Genomic DNA, 19,688 nt, shown 5'->3' on the forward strand with positions numbered 1-19,688 from the left:
CACCGTTCCCATCCGCCCCCGCCTGTGGCGCAGCTCTTCCTCTTCCTCCTCCTCCTCTTCCTCCTCCTCTTCCTCCGGCGACGCCGCGAGGCCGCGGGGGGCGGAGGGGGCGGGGCCCCGCGCAGGAAGCGGAAACGCCGGGCGGGAAGGGCGGAGGGGGCGTGGTCGGGGGTCACGTGATACGGAGCCGACCAATGGGAAAGGCTCGAGTCGGGGAAGGGGCGGGGCCGCGCGCCACCCCGTGGGGCGGGCGGGGCGCGTGACGGCGGAGGCACGTGACGCGGAAAGAGCGGGGCGATGTTAATGAAGCGGCGGGTGGGCGTGGTTATGCTAATGAGACCTCAGCTCCCCCCCCCCCCTTCGGCTCCATTGGGACCCTTCCCCCCCCTGCCCAGGACCCCCAAAAGGACCCCCAAAAAACCGCCAGGGAGCCCGCGATCCCTCCATGGATGCTGCTCCCACTTCCCTCTCAAGGACTCCCCCAAATAACCCCCCAAAACTGCCAGAGACCCCTCAATACCCCCAAGGATGCAGCTCCATTTCCCCCCCACAAGGACCCCCCCCAAAAAACACCAGAGACCCCTCAATCCCTCCATGGATGCTGCCCCCACTTCCCCCCAGCAAGGCCCCCCCAAAACTGCCAGAGACCCCTCAATCTCCCCACGGATGCTTCCCCCATTTCCCCCCTAAAACCACCAGAGACCCCTCAATCTCCCCACGGATGCTTCCCCCATTTCCCCCCTAAAACCGCCAGGGACTCCTCAATACCCCCAAGGATGCTTCCCCCATTTCCCCCCCCAAGGACCCCCCAGCAGCCCCCCCAATATCCTGGGACACCCCCCCCAGCTCTCCCGCACGATCCCACAAATCCCAGGGACACCCCCAGACTCCTTTTATCCGCACCCGATTTATTTGGGGGAGGGGGGGTGTACCCAGGAGCGGGGCTGGGGTGGATGCGGGGGTCGGGGGGGGTCCGGGCGGTTTTGGGGGGTCCCGGGGGCGGCGGTCAGCGGTCGGAGCGCAGGTCGGTGGTCAGCGGGTCGTGCTGGATGGTTTGGTGCAGCATCAGCGCCAGGAGACCGGCGCGGTTGGTCATGGCGGCGCGGACGTTGCGCTCCTGCTCGAACAGCTCGTCCAGCTTGTACCACTGCGGGACGGGGACAGTGAGGGGACAGTGAGGGGACAGGGACAGGGACAGGGACAGTGAGGGGACAGGGACAGTGTGGGGACAGGGACAGTGAGGGGACAGGGACAGGGTGGGGACAGGGACAGGGTGGGGACAGGGACAGGGTGGGGACAGGGATAGGGACAGCGTGGGGACAGGGACAGGGACAGTGAGGGGACAGGGACAGTGAGGGGACAGGGACAGTGAGGGGACAGGGACAGGGTGGGGACAGGGATAGGGACAGGGACAGGGACAGCGTGGGGACAGGGACAGGGACAGTGAGGGGACAGGGACAGTGAGGGGACAGGGACAGGGACAGGGACAGTGTGGGGACAGGGACAGTGGGGGGACAGGGACAGGGACAGTGAGGGGACAGGGACAGGGACAGGGACAGTGTCCTGCTCGAACAGCTCGTCCAGCTTGTACCACTGCAGGACAGGGACAGTGTGGGGACAGGGACAGGGACAGAGTGGGGACAGGGACAGGGACAGTGAGGGGACAGGGACAGTGAGGGGACAGGGACAGGGACAGTGAGGGGACGGGGACAGTGAGGGGACGGGGACAGTGAGGGGACAGGGACAGTGTCCTGCTCGAACAGCTCGTCCAGCTTGTACCACTGCGGGACGGGGACAGTGAGGGGACAGTGTGGGGACAGAGTGGGAACAGGGACAGTGAGGGGACAGGGACAGAGTGGGGACAGGGACAGAGTGGGAACAGGGACAGTGTGGGGACATTGTGGAGACGGGGACAAGGACAGGGACAGGGACAGTGTGGGGACATTGTAGGGATAGGGACAGCGACAGTGTGGGGACAGGGACAGTGTGGGGACAGGGACAGTGTGGGGACATTTTGGGGACAGGGACGGGGACAGTGAGGATGTTGAAAGGGACACAGGGACAGTTTGGGGACAGTCTGGGGACATTGTGGGGACAGGGGCAGCGTGGGGTTTGGCAGGGACACGGGGACAGCGTGGGGACAGTGTGGAGACAGCGTGAGGACAATGTGGGGACAGTCTGGAGACACTCTGGTGACAGCATGGGGACATTTTAGGGACACTCTGGTGACAATTTGGGGACAGCGTGAGGACAATGTGGGGACATTTTAGGGACAGTCTGGTGACAATTTGGGGACAGCGTGGGGACAGCTTGGGGACACTGGCAGCCCCGGGCGGTGCCACCCACCACGCGGACGCGCTCCAGGTCCACCTCGGCGCGGCGCAGCTTCTCCCAGCAGTAGTGACGGTGGCACTTGCGCTTGGGGACGCGGCAGAAGTCCCCGGTCAGCTCGAAGACGTCGCGCACCAGCGGGCAGCCGCACACCTCGTCCGCGGGCACCTGCGCGGGCACGGGGTCACCCGGAGCCCCTCCGACGCCCCCGTGCCCGCCTTGGGGTGCCGGGAGTGTCCTGGGCATCGTCCCTGTCCTGTGCCCCCAAAATCCCCCCCTGTGCCCGCCCTGGGGTCTCAGGAGTGTCCTGGGCACTGTCCCTGTCTTGTAGCCCCAAAATCCCCCCCTGTGCCCGCCCTGGGGTCTCAGGAGTGTCCTGGGCACCAATCCCCTAAATTTCACCCCAAAACCTCATTCTGTGCCCACCTTGGGGTGCTGGGAGTGTCCTGGGCATTGTCCCTGTCTTGTAACCCCAAAATCCCGCCCTGTGCCCACCCTGGGGTCTCTCAGGAGTGTCCTGGGCACAGATCCCCTAAATTTCACCCCAAAACCTCATTCTGTGCCCACCTTGGGGTCTCAGGAGTGTCTTGGGCACTGCCCGTGTCCTGTACCCCCAAAATCCCCCCCTGTGCCCACCTTGGGGTCCCGGGAGTGCTCCGGGCACAGCACCTGCAGCCTCTTGCAGTAGGTTTTGCTCTGGGGGTTGTAAACGTCACAGAACAGCCGGGTGGCCCTGGGGGGGACACGAGGGGTGTCCTGGGGTGGGGGACACAAGGGACCCCCCCAAAAAACAGCCACAGCCTCCCACCCTCTCAAACCGCCCCCAGGGTGACAGCCCCACCCCAAAAAATCTCCCTTGGGTGCTCATCCCGCTTCCCAGGAGGATTTTAGGGGGGCTGGGACCCCCTTTTGTCCCCAAAGACCCCCCCAGGGTGCCCTTTCCTCCCCAAAAAAACTCCCTTGGGTGCTCATCCCGCTTCCCAGGAGGATTTTAGGGGGGCTGAGACCCCCTTTTGTCCCCAAAGATCCCACCCAGGGTGCCCCCTTCTCCCCAAAAAAACTCCCTTGGGTGCTGCCCCTCCCTTTCCAGGAGGATTTGGGGAGGCTGGGACCCCCCCAGGAGGATTTAGGGGGGCTGGGACCCCCCCCCAGGAGGATTTAGGGGGGCTGGGACCCCCTTTTGTCCCCAAAGATCCCACCCAGGGTGCCCCCTTCTCCCCAAAAAAACTCCCTTGGGTGCTGCCCCTCCCTTTCCAGGGGACTGGGACTCCCCCCCGGAAGGATTTAGGGGGGCTGGGACCCTCCCTGGAGGATTTAGGGGGGCTGGGACCCCCCCCAGAAGGATTTAGGGGGGCTGGGACCCCCCCTCCACCCCGGACAGCACCCCTGGGTGCCCCCTCCCCACTCACCCCTCGATGCGGGTGGGGTACATGGACCCGAAGGACGTTTGGCTCTCGTACTGCGACGGGGTTTGGGGGGTTAAAAAGGTTGGGGGCAAAGGTTGGGACCCCCCAAATGCCCCCCAGGGCCCTATGGACCCCCCAGGGAGTGCCCCAGCCCCATAGAGACCCCCAGGATCCTTCATGGGGTCCCCACAGCTCCTACAGAGACCCCCTGGGGTCCCCACAGCCCCCCAGAACTAGGAAAGGGATCCCCGTGGCGACCCCACAGACCCCATGGATGACCCCATAAATCCCATGGATGACCTCATAGACCCCATGGATCACCCCACAGACCCCCTGGATGACCCCACAGATCCCACGGATGACCCCACAAATCCCCAAAGATGATCCCACAGACCCCATGGATGACCCCACACACCCCACAGATGACCCCACAGACCCCATGGGTGACCCATAGATCACCCTACACACCCCACAGATGACCCCACAGACCCCCTGGATGACCCCACAATCCCCACAAATCACCCCACACACCCCACAGATGACCCCACAATCCCCACAGATCACCCTACACACCCCATGGATGATCCCACAGATCCCATGGATGACCCCACACACCCCACAGACCCCATGGATGACCCATAGATCATCCTACACACTCCATGGATGACCCCACAGACCCCCTGGATGACCCCACAGACCCCACAGACACCACAGATGACCCCACACACCCCACGGATCACCCCACACACCCCATGGATGACCCCACACACCCCATGGATCACCCCACGGATCACCCCACACACCCCCTGGATGACCCCACACACCCCACAGATGACCCCACACATCCCACAGACACCACAGATGACCCCACACACCCCATGGATCACCCCACACACCCCATGGATCACCCCACAGACCCCACAGATGACCCCGCACACCCCACAGATGACCCCACACACCCCACGGATCACCCCACAGACCCCCCAGATGACCCCACACGCCCCCTGGATGACCCCACACACCCCACAGATGACCCCACACACCCCATGGATCACCCCACAGACACCACAGATGACTCCACACACCCCACAGATGACCCCGCACACCCCATGGATCACCCCACAGACCCCATGGATGACCCCACACACCCCACGGATCACCCCACAGACCCCCTGGATCACCCCACAGACCCCCTGGATGACCCCACACACCCCATTGATCACCCCACAGACCCCACAGATGACCCCACACATGACCCCACACACCCCATGGATCACCCCACAGACCCCACAGATGACCCCACACACCCCACGGATCACCCCACAGACCCCACAGATCACCCCACACACCCCACAGATGACCCCGCACACCCCAGGCACCCAGAGGTGCCCCCCAAAACCCCCCCGACCCCCCGGAGGCCGGGCTCACCTTGGCGTAGCAGCGCTCCATGTGCCTCAGGGCCACCTTGGGGTTGATGGGGTGGCCGCAGGACACGCAGAAGATCTGCAGGTCCGTGTCCTCGCTGTCCCCCTCCGTGCTCTGGCAGCGGGGACAACGGCGTCGGGGGGCACCCGGGGATTGGGGGGACCCCAGGTTAAAGGGCTCCAGGGGCGCCCAGGGGGGGTTTGGGGGGACCCATGGGGGTTCGAGGACAGGGTTCAGGAGGGACTCAGAGATTTGGGGGATCCCAGAATGAGAATTAAAGGGTTTGGGGGCACCCAGAGGCACCCAGGGGGTTTGGGGGGACCCATGGGGGAACCAAGAACAGGGTTCAGGAAGGACTCAGAGATTTGGGGGATCCCAGAATGAGGAGAATTAAAGGGTTTGGGGGCAGCCAGGGGGGTTTGGGGGGACCCATGGGGGTCCGAGGACAGGGTTCAGAAAGGACTCAGAGATTTGGGGGGTCCCAGAATGAGAATTAAAGGGTTTGGGGGCACCCTGAGGGTTTGGGGGGGACCCATGGGGAACCAAGGACAGGGTTCAGGAGGGACTCAGAGATTTGGGGGGTCCCAGAATGAGGAGAATTAAAGGGTTTGGGGGCAGCCAGGGACACCCAGGGGCTCCCAGGGGCACCCAGGGGGGTTTGGGGGGACCCATGGGGGAACCAAGAACAGGGTTCAGGAAGGACTCAGAGATTTGGGGGATCCCAGAATGAGAATTAAAGGGTTTGGGGGCACCCTGAGGGTTTGGGGGGGACCCATGGGGGTCCGAGGACAGGGTTCAGGAGGGACTCAGAGATTTGGGGGGTCCCAGAATGAGGAGAATTAAAGGGTTTGGGGGCACCCAGAGGCACCTAGGGGGGTTTGGGGGGACCCATGGGGGAACCAAGGACAGGGTTCAGGAGGGACTCAGAGATTTGGGGGGGGGTCCCAGGATTTCAGGGGGGATCCAGAATGGGGAGAATTAAAGGGTTTGGGGGGTCCCAGGTGTCCATGGGGAAGGCAGGACAGGGTTCAGGAGGGACTCAGAGATTTGGGGGTCCCAGAATGAAGAGAATTAAAGAGTTTTTGGGGTCCCCAGCCCCTCAGCCGCCCCAGGGGTTGTCCAGGTGTCCCAGGGGTTTCAAGGGGGACCCAAAACAAGGAGAATTAAAGGATTTTTGGGGTCCCCAGCCCCTCAGCCGCCCAGGGGGGTGCCCAGGTCTCCCAAGAGGGACCCAATTAAGGGGTTTTTGGGGTCCCCAGCCCTCCAGGAGCTGCGTGTGGGTGCTCAGGTGTCTTCAGAGGAACAGAGGGGTCTCAAAATGGACCCAAAATGAGGAGAAATAAGGGGTTTTTGGGGGGTCCCCAGCCCCTCAGCCGCCCAGCAGGTGCCCAGATGTACCCAGGGGTTTCAAAAGGGACCCAAAACGATGAGAATTAAAGAGTTTTTGGGGTTCCCAGGTGCCCAGGAGCTATGTGTGGGTGCCCAGGTGCCCACAGAGGAATGGGGGGGGCCTCAAGAGGGACACAAAATGAGGAGAATTAAAGGATTTTTGGGGTCCCCAGCCCCTCAGCCGCCCCAGAGGTTGTCCAGGTGTCCCAGGGGTTTCAAGAGGGACCCAGAATGAGGAGAATTAAAGGATTTTTGGGGCCCCCAGCCCTCCAGGAGCTGCGAGTGTGTTCTCAGGTGTCTCCAGGGGAACAGAGGGGTTTCAAAATGGACCCAAAACGAGGAGAATTAAGGGGTTTTTGGGGTCCCCAGCCCCTCAGCCACCCCAGAGGTTGTGCAGGTGTCCCAGTGGTTTCAAGAGGGACCCAGAATGAGGAGAATTAAAGGATTTTTGGGGTCCCCAGTTGCACCGGGGGGTGCCCAGGTCTCCCACGAGGGACCCAAAACGAGGAGAATTAAAGAGTTTTTGGGGTCCCCAGCCCCTCAGCCGCCCAGGGGGGCGCCCAGGTCTCCCAAGAGGGACCCAAAAGGAGGAGAATTAAGGGGTTTCTGGGGTCCCCAGCCGCCCGGGGGGTGCCCACCTCCTCGTCCTCGCGGGGCGGGTGCCCCTTGGCGCGGGCGATGAGCCCCTCGAGCTCGTGGAAGCGCCGCTCCATCTCCTGCAGCCGCAGCCGCGCCTGGTGCTGCTCGCGCCGGATGCGCTCCAGCAGCCGCTTGCCGTGCTCCTCCGCCACGCACGGGCTCTGCTGCCACTGCTGGATGCGCTGCGGCAGGATCTCGTAGATCCGGCTGGGGAAAGGGTTAATTTGGGCTCTGGGATCTCTGGGATCTGTTATAGCAGGATCTCGTAGATCCGGCTGGGATCGGGGAGTGAGGAAAGGGTTAATTTGGGCTCTGGGATCTCTGGGATCCTCCATGGCAGGATCTCATAGATCTGGCTGGGATCGGGATGGGGAAAGGGTTAATGGGGGCTCTGGGATCTCTGGGATCTGCTATAGCAGGATCTCGTAGATCCGGCTGGGATCGGGGGGGAAAGGGTTAATGGGGGCTATGGGATCTCTGGGATCTGTTATAGCAGGATCTCGTAGATCCGGCTGGGATCGGGATGGAAAGGGTTAATTTGGGTTCTGGGATCTCTGGGATCTGCTGCGGCAGGATCTTGTAAATCCGGCTGGGATCGGGGTGGGAAAAGGGTTAATGGGGGCTCTGGGATCTCTTATAGCAGGATCTCGTGGATCCGGCTGGGATCGGGGTGTGAGGAAAGGGTTAATGGGGGCTCTGGGATCTCTGGGATCTGTTATAGCAGGATCTCGTAGATCTGGCTGGGATCGGGGGGGAAAGGGTTAATGGGGGCTCTGGGATCTCTGGGATCCACTGCTGGATGCGCTGCGGCAGGATCTCGTAGACCCGGCTGGGATCGGGGGGGAAAGGGTTAATTTGGGTTCTGGGATCTCTGGGATCTGCTGCAGCAGGATCTCGTAGATCTGGCTGGGATCGGGGTGGGGAAAGGGTTAATGGGGGCTCTGGGATCTCTGGGATCTGCTGTGGCAGGATCTCGTAGATCCGGCTGGGATCGGGGTGGGGAAGAAAGGGTTAATTTGGGTTCTGGGATCTCTGGGATCTGCTGCAGCAGGATCTCATGGATCTGGCTGGGATCGGGATGGGGAAAGGGTTAATTTGGGTTCTGGGATCTCTGGGATCTGTTATAGCAGGATCTCATGGATCTGGCTGGGATCGGGGTGGGAAAAGGGTTAATGGGGGCTCTGGGATCTCTGGGATCTGTTATAGCAGGATCTTGTCGATCCGGCTGGGATCGGGGTGGGGAAAGGGTTAATTTGGGCTCTGGGATCCGCTGCAGCAGGATCTGCTAATGTAACTGGTTTACACTGGTCTATACTGGTCTGTACTGGTTTATACCATTCTATACTGGTTTATACTGGTGTGTATCAATCTATGCTGGTCACTGCTGGTTTATACCAGTCTATACTGGTCTGTACTGGTTTATAACAGCCTGTACTGATCTGTACTGGATTGTACCAGTCTATACCAGTTTGTACTGGTTTGTACCATTCTGTACCGGTTTGTACCAACTGTACTGGTTTACACCAGCCTGTACTGGACTGTACTGGTTTCTACCGGCCCTGTACCAGTCTGTACTGGTTTCTACCGGCCCTGTACCGGTTTATACCAGCTTGTACTGGTTTATACTAGCCTGCACCAGTTTATACCAGTCTGTACTGGTTTATAGCAGTCTGTACCAGTTCATACCAGCCTGTACCAGTTCACACCAGTCTGTACTGGTTTATACTAGCCTGTACTGGTTTATAGCAGTCTGTACCAGTTTATACCAGCCTGTACCAGTTCACACCAGTCTGTACCTGTCTGTACTGGTTTATACTAGCCTGTACTGGTTTATAGCAGTCTGTACCTGTTTTTACCAGTCTATACCAGTCTATACCAGTCTGTACCTGCCTGTACTGGTTTATACTAGCCTGTACTGGTTTATACTAGCCTGTACTGGTTTATATCAGTCTGTACCAGTCTATACCAGCCTGTACCAGTTCACACCAGTCTGTACCTGTCTGTACTGGTTTATAGCAGCCTGTACCTGTTTTTACCAGTCTATACCAGTCTATACCAGTCTGTACCAGTTTACACCAGCCCACACCAGCCCACACCAGCCCGCAGCGCCCCGCGGCGGCTCTTACTGGTCCGCACTGGTGCGCACTCACTTGGCAGCCAGCTTGATGCCGCAGGCCTCGCTGCAGTACTTGGAGGGCGGGCGCGCGGGGCGCGTGCAGCCGGGGCCCAGGCACTGGCCCAGCCCCGCGGGGTCGCGGGCGTCGGCGCGCTCGGGGTGCCCGCGGCGCTCGCGGTGCCGCGCCCGCTGCCGGTGCCGCTTGTAGCGCTCCTCCTTCTGCACCAGTAACTTCCAGTTAGCACCATGACCTCCCAGTAACCACCACTCACAGACCAGTAACATCCCAGTCACTACTACTCATAGACCAGTAACCTTCCAGTAACCTCCCAGTAACCACCACTCATAGACCAGTAACCTCCCAGTAACCGCCTGGTAACCACCCAGTCACTACTACTCATAGACCAGTAACCTCCCAGTAACCACCCAGTAACCACCACTCATAGACCAGTAACGTCCCAGTAACCACCATTCATAGACCAGTAACATCCCAGTAACCTCCCAGTGCCACTGCCGGTGCCACTTGTAGCACTCCTCCTTCTGCACCAGTAACTTCCAGTTAGCACCAGTGACCTCCCAGTAACCACCACTCATAGACCAGTAACCTCCCAGTAACCTCCCAGTAACCACCACTCATAGTCCAGTAACCTCCCAGTAACCTCCCAGTAACCACCACTCATAGACCAGTAACCTCCCAGTAACCTCCCAGTAACCGCCTGGTAACCACCCAGTCACTACTACTCATAGACCAGTAACCTCCCAGTAACCTCCCAGTAACCACCCAGTAACCACCACTCATAGACCAGTAACATCCCAGTAACCTCCCAGTGCCACTGCCAGTGCCGCATGTAGCGCTCCTCCCTCTGCACCGGGGAGCTCCAGTTAACACCAGTAACCTCCCAGTAACCTCCCAGTCACCACCACTCATACACCAGTAACCTCCCAGCAACCCTCGGAGCCTCCCAGTAGCTCCCAGTGGTGCTCCCAGCAACAACTGGAGCCTCCCAGTAGCTCCCAGTAACCCCCAGTACCCCCAATGGTGCTCCCAGTGATCTCTTGGACCCTCCCAGTAGCTCCCAGTAACTCCCAGTGGCCCTCCCAGTGACCACTGGACCCTCCCAGTAACCCCCAGTGGCCCTCCCAGTGACCACTGGACCCTCCCAGTGCCTCCCAGTGCCTCCCAGTGCCCCCCAGTGCCTCCCAGTGCCTCCCAGTGCCTCCCAGTGCCCCCCAGTGCCCCCCCACCTTCTTGTCCGACTTCTTCTCGCGGCGTTTGACGTGCTTGACCTTGACGGCGCGCTTGCGCAGCACGGGGTCCAGGAAGGGCGCGTCCTCGGCGTCACTGAGCCAGGGCTGCGGGCACCGGGGACACGGGGGGACACGGGGGGGACACGGGGGGGACACACGGGGGGGACACGGGGGACACAGGGGGGGGACACGGGGGGGACACGGGGGGATACACGGGGGGACACGGGGACACGGGGGGACACGGGGGGACACAGGGGGGGGACACACGGGGGGACACGGGGGGGGACACACGGGGGGACACGGGGACATGGGGGACACAGGGGACACGGGGGGACACACGGGGGGACACACGGGGGGACACAGGGGGGACACAGGGGGGACACACGGGGGAGACACGGGGACACGGGGGGACACGGGGGGACACAGGGGGGGACACACGGGGGGACACGGGGACACGGGGGGACACGGGGACATGGGGGACAGAGGGGGACACAGGGGGACACAGGGGGACACAGGGGGACACAGGGGGGACACAGGGGGGGACACGGGGACATGGGGGACACAGGGGACACCGGGGGACACACGGGGGGACACAGGGGGGACACGGGGGGGACACACGGGGGGGACACGGGGACATGGGGGACAGGGGGGACACAGGGGGACACAGGGGGACACAGGGGGGACACAGGGGGGACACGGGGACATGGGGGACACAGGGGACATGGGGGGACACAGGGGGACATTTGGACACGGGGGGACACGGGGACATGGGAACATGGGGACATGGGGGGACACAAGGGACATGGGGACACAGGGACATGGGGGGACACACGGGGACACAGGGGGACACAGGGACATGGGGACACGGGGACATGGGGGGGTCACGGGGGGACACGGGGGACACAGGGACATGGGGGGAACATGGGGACACAGGGGACACAAGGGACACAGGGACGGGGGGACATGGGGGACACGGGGGGACACAAGGGACATGGGGACACAGGGACATGTGGGTCACGGGGGGAGACACGGGGACATGTGAGGGACACATTGGGGACATGTTGGGGACACATGGGGACACACAGGGACACATGGGGGACACAGGGGGACACACAGGGACACATCAGTGACACACCAGAGATGTGTTGGGGACACACGGGGTGACACCCCCGATGCGCCTCAGAGTGTGGCCCGAGAAGGGACACGAGGGGACAGCGTGGGCTGAGGTACCTGAGGGCATGGCCTGGGGTGGGGACATTTGGGGACATGCTTGGGGACACACCTGGGGGCATGGCCTGGGGTGGGGACATTTGGGGACACACCTGAGGGCATGGCCTGGGGTGGGGACATTTGGGGACACACCTGGGGGCATGGCCTGGGGTGGGGACATTTGGGGACACATTTGGGGACACACCTGGGGGCATGGCCTGGGGTGGGGACATTTGGGGACACGCTTGGGGACACACCTGAGGGCATGGCCAGTGTGGGGACATTTGGGGACACGCTTGGGGACATTTGGGGACACACCTGGGGGCATGGCCTGGGGTGGGGACATTTGGGGACACGCTTGGGGACACACCTGAGGGCATGGCCAGTGTGGGGACATTTGGGGACACGCTTGGGGACATTTGGGGACACACCTGAGGGCATGGCCTGGGGTGGGGACATTTGGGGACACGCTTGGGGACATTTAGGGACACACCTGGGGGCACGGCCCGGTGTGGGGACATTTGGGGACATGCTTGGAGACACACCTGGGGGCATGGCCTGGGGTGGGGACATTTGGGGACACGCTTGGGGACATTTGGGGACACACCTGGGGGCACAGCCCGGTGTGGGGACATTTGGGGACACGCTTGGGGACATTTGGGGACACACCTGGGGGCATGGCCAGTGTGGGGACATTTGGGGACATTTGGGGACACACCTGGGGTCATGGCCCGGGGTGAGGACATTTGGGGACACGCTTGGGGACACACCTGGGGGCATGGCCTGGGGTGAGGACATTTGGGGACATTTGGGGACACACCTGGGGGCACGGCCCGGGGTGAGGACATTTGGGGACACACCTGAGGGCATGGCCAGTGTGGGGACATTTGGGGACACGCTTGGGGACATTGGGGACACACCTGGGGGCATGGCCCGGGGTGAGGACATTTGGGGACACACCTGAGGGCATGGCCTGGGGTGGGGACATGCCAGGACACGCCTCAGAGTGCCACGGGGACAAGTCAGGACATGCCAGGACGTGCTTGGGGACATTTGGGGACACTCCTGACACACCTGAAGCTCACCTCAGACACGCAAACCCAGCCCTAAGCCAGGCTCTGATACACAGGGGTCAAATTTGGGGGTCCCAGAGCAGTTTTTAGGGGAGCCAGGGCAATTTTGGGGGGTCCTGGGGCAGTTTGGGGGTCCCAGGGCAGTTTTTGGGGGTCCTGGAGCAGTTTGGGGGGGTCCCAGGGCAGTTTTTTGGAGTCTCACAGCAGTTTTTGGAATCCCAATACAATTTCTGGGGGTCCCGGGGCAGTTTTTGGGTGTCCCAGGTCAGTTTTTGGGTGTCCCAGGTCAGTTTTTTTGGGGTCCTGAGTCAGTTTTTGGGTGTCCCAGTTCAGTTTTTGGGTGTCCCAGGTCAGTTTTTGGGCATCCCAGGTCAGTTTTTTTGGGGTCCCGGGGCAGTTTAGGGTACCCCAGGTCAGTTTTTGGGTGTCCCAGGTCAGTTTTTGGGGGTCCCAGGTCAGTTTTTGGGTGTCCCAGGTCAGTTTTTTTGGGGTCCCGGGGCAGTTTAGGGTACCCTGGGTCAGTTTTTGGGGGTCCTGGGGCAGTTTAGGTTATCCTGGGTCAGTTTTTGGGGGTCCCGGGGTAGTTTTTGGGTGTCCCAGGTCAGTTTTTTTGGGGGTCCCGGGGCAGTTTAGGGTACCCCAGGTCAGTTTTTGGGGGTCCCGGGGCAGTTTAGGTTATCCTGGGTCAGTTTTTGGGTGTCCCAGTTCAGTTTTTGGGTGTCCCAGGTCAGTTTTTTTGGGGTCCCAGGTCAGTTTTTGGGTGTCCCAGGTCAGTTTTTTTGGGGTCCCGGGGCAGTTTAGGGTACCCCGGGTCAGTTTTCGGGGGTCCCGGGGCAGTTTTTGGGGGGCTCACCAGGCCGTGCTCGTCGAAGGCGCCGGCGCAGAGCTCCTGGTAGAGCCGGGGGTCGAGGGGCAGCTCCTCGTCCGAGAGGCTCTCGGGGGGTCCCGGCCCCCCCAGCTGCGCCTTCAGCAGCTCCAGGTCCCCCTCGCGCCCCCGCGCCAGCTGGGGGGGGGTCAGCAGCGCCAGGGACCCCCCCGGGACCCCCCCCCCATGGCATCCCCGGGACCCCCATGGCACCCTCAATGACACCCCAGGGACCCCCCCATGGCACCCATGGGACCCCCATGGCACCCCCAGGACCCCCCAGGTTCTTCCTCATGCCCCCAATGCCATCTGAGGGGGGGTCAGCACTGCCAGGGACCCCCCCATGGCACCCATGGGACCCCTTAATGACACCCCAGGGACCCCCACGACACGCCTGGAACCCCCCCATGGCACCCCAGGGACCCTCAATGGCATCCTGGGACCCCTCCCATGGCACCCCAAGACCCCCCCAGTGATACCCTGGGACCCCTCAATGACACCCCAGGGACCCCCAATGACACCCCCAATATCTGGGGGGGGGGGTCAGCACCCACGAGGGACCCCCAGGAACCTCCTCATGTCACCTATGGGACTCCTAAATGACACCCCAGGACCCCCCATGGCACCCCTCAATGGCACCCAAGGGACACCAATGACACCCCTGGGACCCCCCATGGCACCCCCATAATTTGGGGGGGGGGGTCAGCACCCACCAGGGACCCTCTGGGAACCCCCCTGGTCCCTCCCCTCCCTCCCACCCAGGGACCCCCAGCACTCACCGAGGTGGGGAAGTACTTGTAGGACTCCTGTGGGGACACGGAGGGGACACGTCAGGGACATGGCAGGGTGACACAGGGACACATCAGGGACATGGCAGGGTGACATGGGAACACATCAGGGACATGGCAGGGTGACACGGGGACACGGGGACATGGCAGGGTGACACAGGGACACATCAGGGACATGGGGACACAGGGACACATCAGGGACATGGCAGGGTGACAGGGGGACACGTCAGGGACATGGCAGGGTGACACAGGGACACAGGGACACATCAGGGACACGGCAGGGTGACACAGGGACACAGGGATGTGGGGACACAGGGACACAGGGACATGGGGACACAGGGACACAGGACACGGGGACACAGGACATGGTGACACAGGGACACGGGACAAGGTGACAAAGAGACACGAGGACGGAGACGGTGACAAAGGACGCGACACGAGACACGGTGACAAACGGGCACAGGACAGGGTGACAAAGGGACACGAGGTGGTGACAGAGCCAGACGATAGACACAGGGACAAAGAGCCACGCTGGGGACACCTTGGGGACACCCTGGGGACACAGTGGGGACATGCTGGGGACACAATGGGGACACGTTGGGGACAGGTTGGGGACAGGTTGGGGACAAGCTGGGGACATGCTGGGGACAGGTTGGGGACAGGTTGGGGACACACTGGGGACACACTGGGGACACATTGGGGACACGTTGGGGACACAATGGGGACATGCTGGGGACACAATGGGGACACATTGGGGACATGCTGGGGACACAATGGGGACACATTGGGGACAGGCTGGGGACAAGTTGGGGACAGGTTGGGGACACATTGGGGACAGGTTGGGGACAGGTTGGGGACACACTGGGGACACAATGGGGACACATTGGGGACAGGTTGGGGACACACTGGGGACACACCGGGGACACATTGGGGACAGGTTGGGGACACACTGGGGACACATTGGGGACACGTTGGGGACACGCTGGGGACACGGCAGGTGGCGGCTCACCCGCGCCCGCAGCTGGCACTGCCGCAGCCGGCACTTCTGCCGGATCTTGTTGGGGCCCCCGAATTTCTTCATGTCGCGGCAGAAGTCGCACTGCCCGCAGTCCTCGGGGCGCCGGCACGCCTCGCACTCGCCGCACATGCGGGCGGAGCGCTTGATCTGGGGGGCAGGAACCCCAAAAACGGGGTCAGGAACCCCAAAAACGGGGTCAGGAACCCCGAAAACGGGGTGAGGAACACCGAAAATGGGGTGAGGAAGCACAAAAACCACCAGGGACACCCCAAATCCCACCAGAGACACCCCTGCCTTGCACTCGCCGCACGTGCGGGTGGAGCGCTTGATCTGGGGGCAGGAACACCCCGAAAAAGGGGTCAGGAACCCCGAAAATGGGGTGAGGAACCCCGAAAATTGGGTGAGGAAGCACAAAACCCACCAGGGACACCCCAAATCCCACCAGAGACACCCCTGCCTCGCACTTGCCGCCAGTGCGGGCGGAGCGCTTGATCCGGGGGCAGGAACACCCCGAAAACGGGGTCAGGAACCCCGAAAACGGGGTCAGGAACCCCGAAAATGGGGCGAGGAACACCGAAAATGGGGTGAGGAACACCGAAAATGGGGTCAGGAACCCCGAAAATGGGGTGAGGAACACCGAAAATGGGGTCAGGAACCCCAAAAATGGGGTGAGGAACACCGAAAATGGGGTCAGGAACCCCGAAAATGGGGTGAGGAAGCACAAAAACCACCAGGGACACCCCAAATCCCACCAGAGACACCCCTGCCTCGCACTCGCCACATGTGCGGGCGGAGTGCTTGATCCGGGGGCAGGAACACCCCGAAAACAGGGTGAGGAACCCCAAAAATGGGATCAAAAACCCCAAAACCACTGGGGACACACCAAATACCAGCAGGGTCACCCCAAATCCCAGCAGGGACACCCCTGCCTCGCACTCGCCGCACATGCGGGCGGAGCGCTTGATCTGGGGGCAGGAACACCCCGAAAACGGGGTGAGGAACCCCAAAAATAGGGTCAGGCACCCCGAAAACGGGGTCAAGAACCCCGAAAACGGGATCAGATGCCCTGAAAACGGGGTAAAACACATTGAAAATGGGGTCAGACACCCCGAAACCAGGGTCAGACAAAACAAAAACCACCAGGGGCACCCCACAAACAGGGTGAGGCATCCTAAATCCCACCAGGAACACCCCAAAACCCACCCAGGGACACCCCAAAACCCCACCTGGGGCGCTCCCAGACACCCAGAGAGGGTCAGGGATCCCCCAAATCTCCCCCAAAGCACCACCCAGGCTGCAGTGCCCCCCAAATCCTCCTCCAAAGGCTCTCAGGAACCGCCTGGGTGCACCCCCAGAGCTTGGGGTGTCCGCCTTGGTGGGGTGCCCCCCTTTTTTGGGGTGTCCCCCTTTTTTGGGGTGTCCCCCTTTTCGGGGTGCCCACCTTGGCGGCCCGGCCCTGCTCCAGCTCCTGTCCCTTTGTCCCCTCGTGCTCCTTCTCGCGCCACTTCTTGTGCCGGTACCGGATCTCCAGGGACGGGTCCTTCTCTGGGGGTGTGGGGGAAAGAGGGGGGTCAGGGGGAACCCCCACACCCCCCTGCACACACCCAGGGGACCCCCGAGACCCCTCCCCACATTGGGGACACAAATGGTGACCCTGACATCCAGAGACCCCCGCCCCAAAATTGACACCAACAGCCCCCAAAATTGGACTCAGGTGCCTGAGACATCCCCAGAAATTACACAGAACACCCCTCAAAAAAACACCCAGAACCCCCTAAAGACTTCCCAGAGCCCCCCAGAGCCCCTCAAAACCCCCCTGAGCCACCCCAGAGCCCCTCAGAATCCCCCTAAAGCCCTCCCAGAGCCTCTCAAAGCCCCTCAGAGCCCCCCAGAGCCTCTCAAAGCCCCCCAGAGCCCCTCAAAGCCCCTCAAAGCCCCCCAAACCCCTCTCATCATGGCACTGCCACTCCCAATGGCCTCGCAGAGCCCCCCAGAGCCCCTAAAAGACCCCCAGAGCTCTCCCAGAGCCCCCCTAAAGCCCTCCCAGAGCCCCTCAAAGACCCCCAGAGCCCTCCCAGAGTCCCCCTAAAGCCCCCTCAAAGCCCCTCAAAGCCCCCCTGAGCCCCCAGCCCCTCTCACCACGGCACTGCCACTCCTGGCTGCCCCCCCAAAGCCCTCCCAGAGCCCCTCAAAGCCCACCAAAGCCTCCCTAAAGCCCCCCCGAGCCCCCCGCCCCTCTCACCGCGGCACTGCCGGCAGTACCACTCCCGGATGGCCTTGGCCATGCGCTCGGTGATGTTGATGCAGTCCCCATGGAACCACTCGTTGCAGTTGTCGCAGCCGCTGCGGGACCGGGTCGAGGGCGGGGGGGAGACACCGAGACCCTCAGATGGGGCACCCCAGAACCCCCCAACCTCTCCTGCACCCCTCTTTCCGCTTTGAGGGACCCCCTTCAACACCCCCAGGGGTTGAGACGACTCGGGACCCCCCAACTCCCACCTGAGAGGCACCCGGGTCCCCCCCCAGCCCTGTGTCCCCACACCCTGCAGCCTCCTCGGTGACCCCCCCAGACCCCTCCTCACATCCTGAAACAGCTGCAGACCCCAGACCCCTCCTCATGTCCTGAAGCACTTCAGGACCCCCCAGACCCTCACCCCCGTGCCTTGAAAAACAGCTGTGGACCCCCAGAGCTCTCCTCACATCCTGAAGCAGTTCTGGACTCTGATCCCCCCGTTCCCCTCCCCTTCAAATCCTGAAGTAATTTCAGACCCCCCAGACCCCCACTCCCTCCTCGTGTCCTGAAAGAGTTGTGGACCCTTAGAACCCCCACTCAAATCCTGAAGCACTTGAGAACCCCTCAGGCCCCCCTCAAGTCCTGAAACAGTTTCGGACCCAGACCCCACAGTTCCCCCTCACATCCTCAAGCAGTTTCGGATCTCCCTGTTCCCTGTCACATCATGAAGCAGTTCCAGACCCCCAGAACCTCTGTTCCCCTCTCACATCTTGAATCAGCTGCGGAGCCTCAGACCACCCCCAGACCCCCACTCACATCATGAAGCAGTCTCAGTCCTTCTGTTTCCCCCTCACATAATGAAGCAGTTTTGGACCCCGATCCCCCCATTTCCCCCCTCAAATCCTGAAGCACCTGCAGATCCCGATCCTCCCCCGTTCTCCCTCACATCCTGAAGCAGTTTTGGATCCTCGCCGTTCTCCCTCACATCCTGAAGCAGTTTTGGATCCCCCCGTTCCCCCTCACATCCTGAAGCAGTTTTGGATCCCCCTCGTTCCCCCTCACATCCTGAAGCAGTTTTGGATCCCCCCGTTCTCCCTCACATCCTGAAGCAGTCTCAGCCCCCCGTTCTCCCTCACATCATGAAGCAGTTTTGGATCCCCCTCGTTCCCCCCTCACATCCTGAGCAGTCTCAGCCCCTTCGTTCCCCCTCACATCATGAAGCAGTTTTGGATCCCCCCGTTCCCCCTCACATCCTGAAGCAGTCTCAGCCCTCCGTTCCCCCTCACATCATGAAGCAGTTTTGGATCCCCCTCGTTCCCCCTCATATCCTGAAGCAGTTTTGGATCCCCCCGTTCCCCCTCACATCCTGAGCAGTCTCAGCCCCCCCGTTCCCCCTCACATCATGAAGCAGTTTTGGATCCCCCTCGTTCCCCCTCACATCCTGAAGCAGTTTTGTATCCCCCCGTTCCCCCTCGCATCCTGAAGCAGTCTCAGCCCCCCGTTCCCCCTCACATCATGAAGCAGTTGATGTCCGGCTTGCGGCACACGCAATAAACCGGCGCGTTCTCCTCCCCGCCCGGGGCCGCCTCCGCGTCCGAGAACTCGCTGTCCTGAGGGGGGAAAACGGCGGGGAGGGGAGTGTCAAGGCCCGGAGGGGTCACCCACACACCCCGCCCGCCCCGCGGCCCCCTCGCCCCGCTCCGCAGACCGGCCCGGGCCCGCACAAACGCCCCGGGGTTTTCCCCTCACCATCGCTGCCGCCGGCACCGAGGGACGCTCCGGGTTAGGCCCAACCGCGGCCGGAAGCGGCGGGGGCGTGTCCAACTTCCGCTTCCGGGGGAAGGCGTGTCCGCCCCACAACATGGCGGCGGCCGGGGGGGGCAGCAATGGGGGCGGCCGATCGGGGGCCGCCACGTTGGGGGGAAACGTCACCCGCGGTGGCAAAGAG

At 62.2% G+C, this 19,688-nt stretch overlaps 3 protein-coding genes across 6 annotated transcripts in view; 1 reads left to right on the top strand and 2 right to left on the bottom strand.

The window, feature by feature from the left end:
- LOC120748206 (6-phosphofructo-2-kinase/fructose-2,6-bisphosphatase-like) overlaps positions 1-180 on the top strand; it is a 4,915-nt gene extending 4,735 nt beyond the window's left edge. Inside the window, exon 11 of the mRNA XM_040054308.2 lies at positions 34-180. Coding sequence (XP_039910242.1) covers positions 34-180 — 147 coding nt within the window. The remainder of the gene's footprint in view (positions 1-33) is intronic.
- A 766-nt stretch (positions 181-946) lies between these two features.
- CXXC1 (CXXC finger protein 1) lies at positions 947-19,569 on the bottom strand. Of its 3 annotated transcripts, none has more exons than XM_040054328.2 (15): positions 19,490-19,569; positions 19,253-19,350; positions 17,750-17,850; positions 16,949-17,052; positions 15,499-15,654; positions 14,481-14,507; positions 13,690-13,725; positions 10,552-10,659; positions 9,341-9,525; positions 7,190-7,397; positions 5,166-5,276; positions 3,741-3,790; positions 2,968-3,064; positions 2,347-2,499; positions 947-1,147 (listed from the first exon to the last, which is right to left on the bottom strand). In XM_040054328.2, exons 1-15 carry the CDS (start codon positions 19,490-19,492, stop codon positions 1,007-1,009), a joined length of 1,578 nt encoding a protein of 525 aa, XP_039910262.1. In that variant the 5' UTR covers positions 19,493-19,569; the 3' UTR covers positions 947-1,006. The 3 variants fall into 3 exon arrangements, with proteins under 3 accessions (XP_039910262.1, XP_039910261.1, XP_039910264.1); XM_040054327.2 differs by having other exon boundaries at positions 13,690-13,839; XM_040054330.2 differs by lacking the exon at positions 13,690-13,725.
- On the bottom strand, positions 11,492-13,112 carry LOC131378637 (uncharacterized). 2 transcript variants are annotated; one of them, XR_009208319.1, is made up of 3 exons: positions 12,021-12,119; positions 11,837-11,916; positions 11,492-11,784 (listed from the first exon to the last, which is right to left on the bottom strand). XR_009208319.1 is itself a non-coding variant. In XM_058422391.1 (2 exons), exons 1-2 carry the CDS (start codon positions 12,648-12,650, stop codon positions 11,678-11,680), a joined length of 921 nt encoding a protein of 306 aa, XP_058278374.1. In that variant the 5' UTR covers positions 12,651-13,112; the 3' UTR covers positions 11,492-11,677. The 2 variants fall into 2 exon arrangements, 1 of the variants encoding a protein (XP_058278374.1); XM_058422391.1 differs by having other exon boundaries at positions 11,837-13,112.
- Positions 19,570-19,688: the final 119 nt, after the last annotated feature.

The sequence above is a fragment of the Hirundo rustica genome, chromosome 38 (assembly GCF_015227805.2).
Source record: "Hirundo rustica isolate bHirRus1 chromosome 38, bHirRus1.pri.v3, whole genome shotgun sequence".
Taxonomy (NCBI): Eukaryota; Metazoa; Chordata; class Aves; order Passeriformes; family Hirundinidae; genus Hirundo; species Hirundo rustica.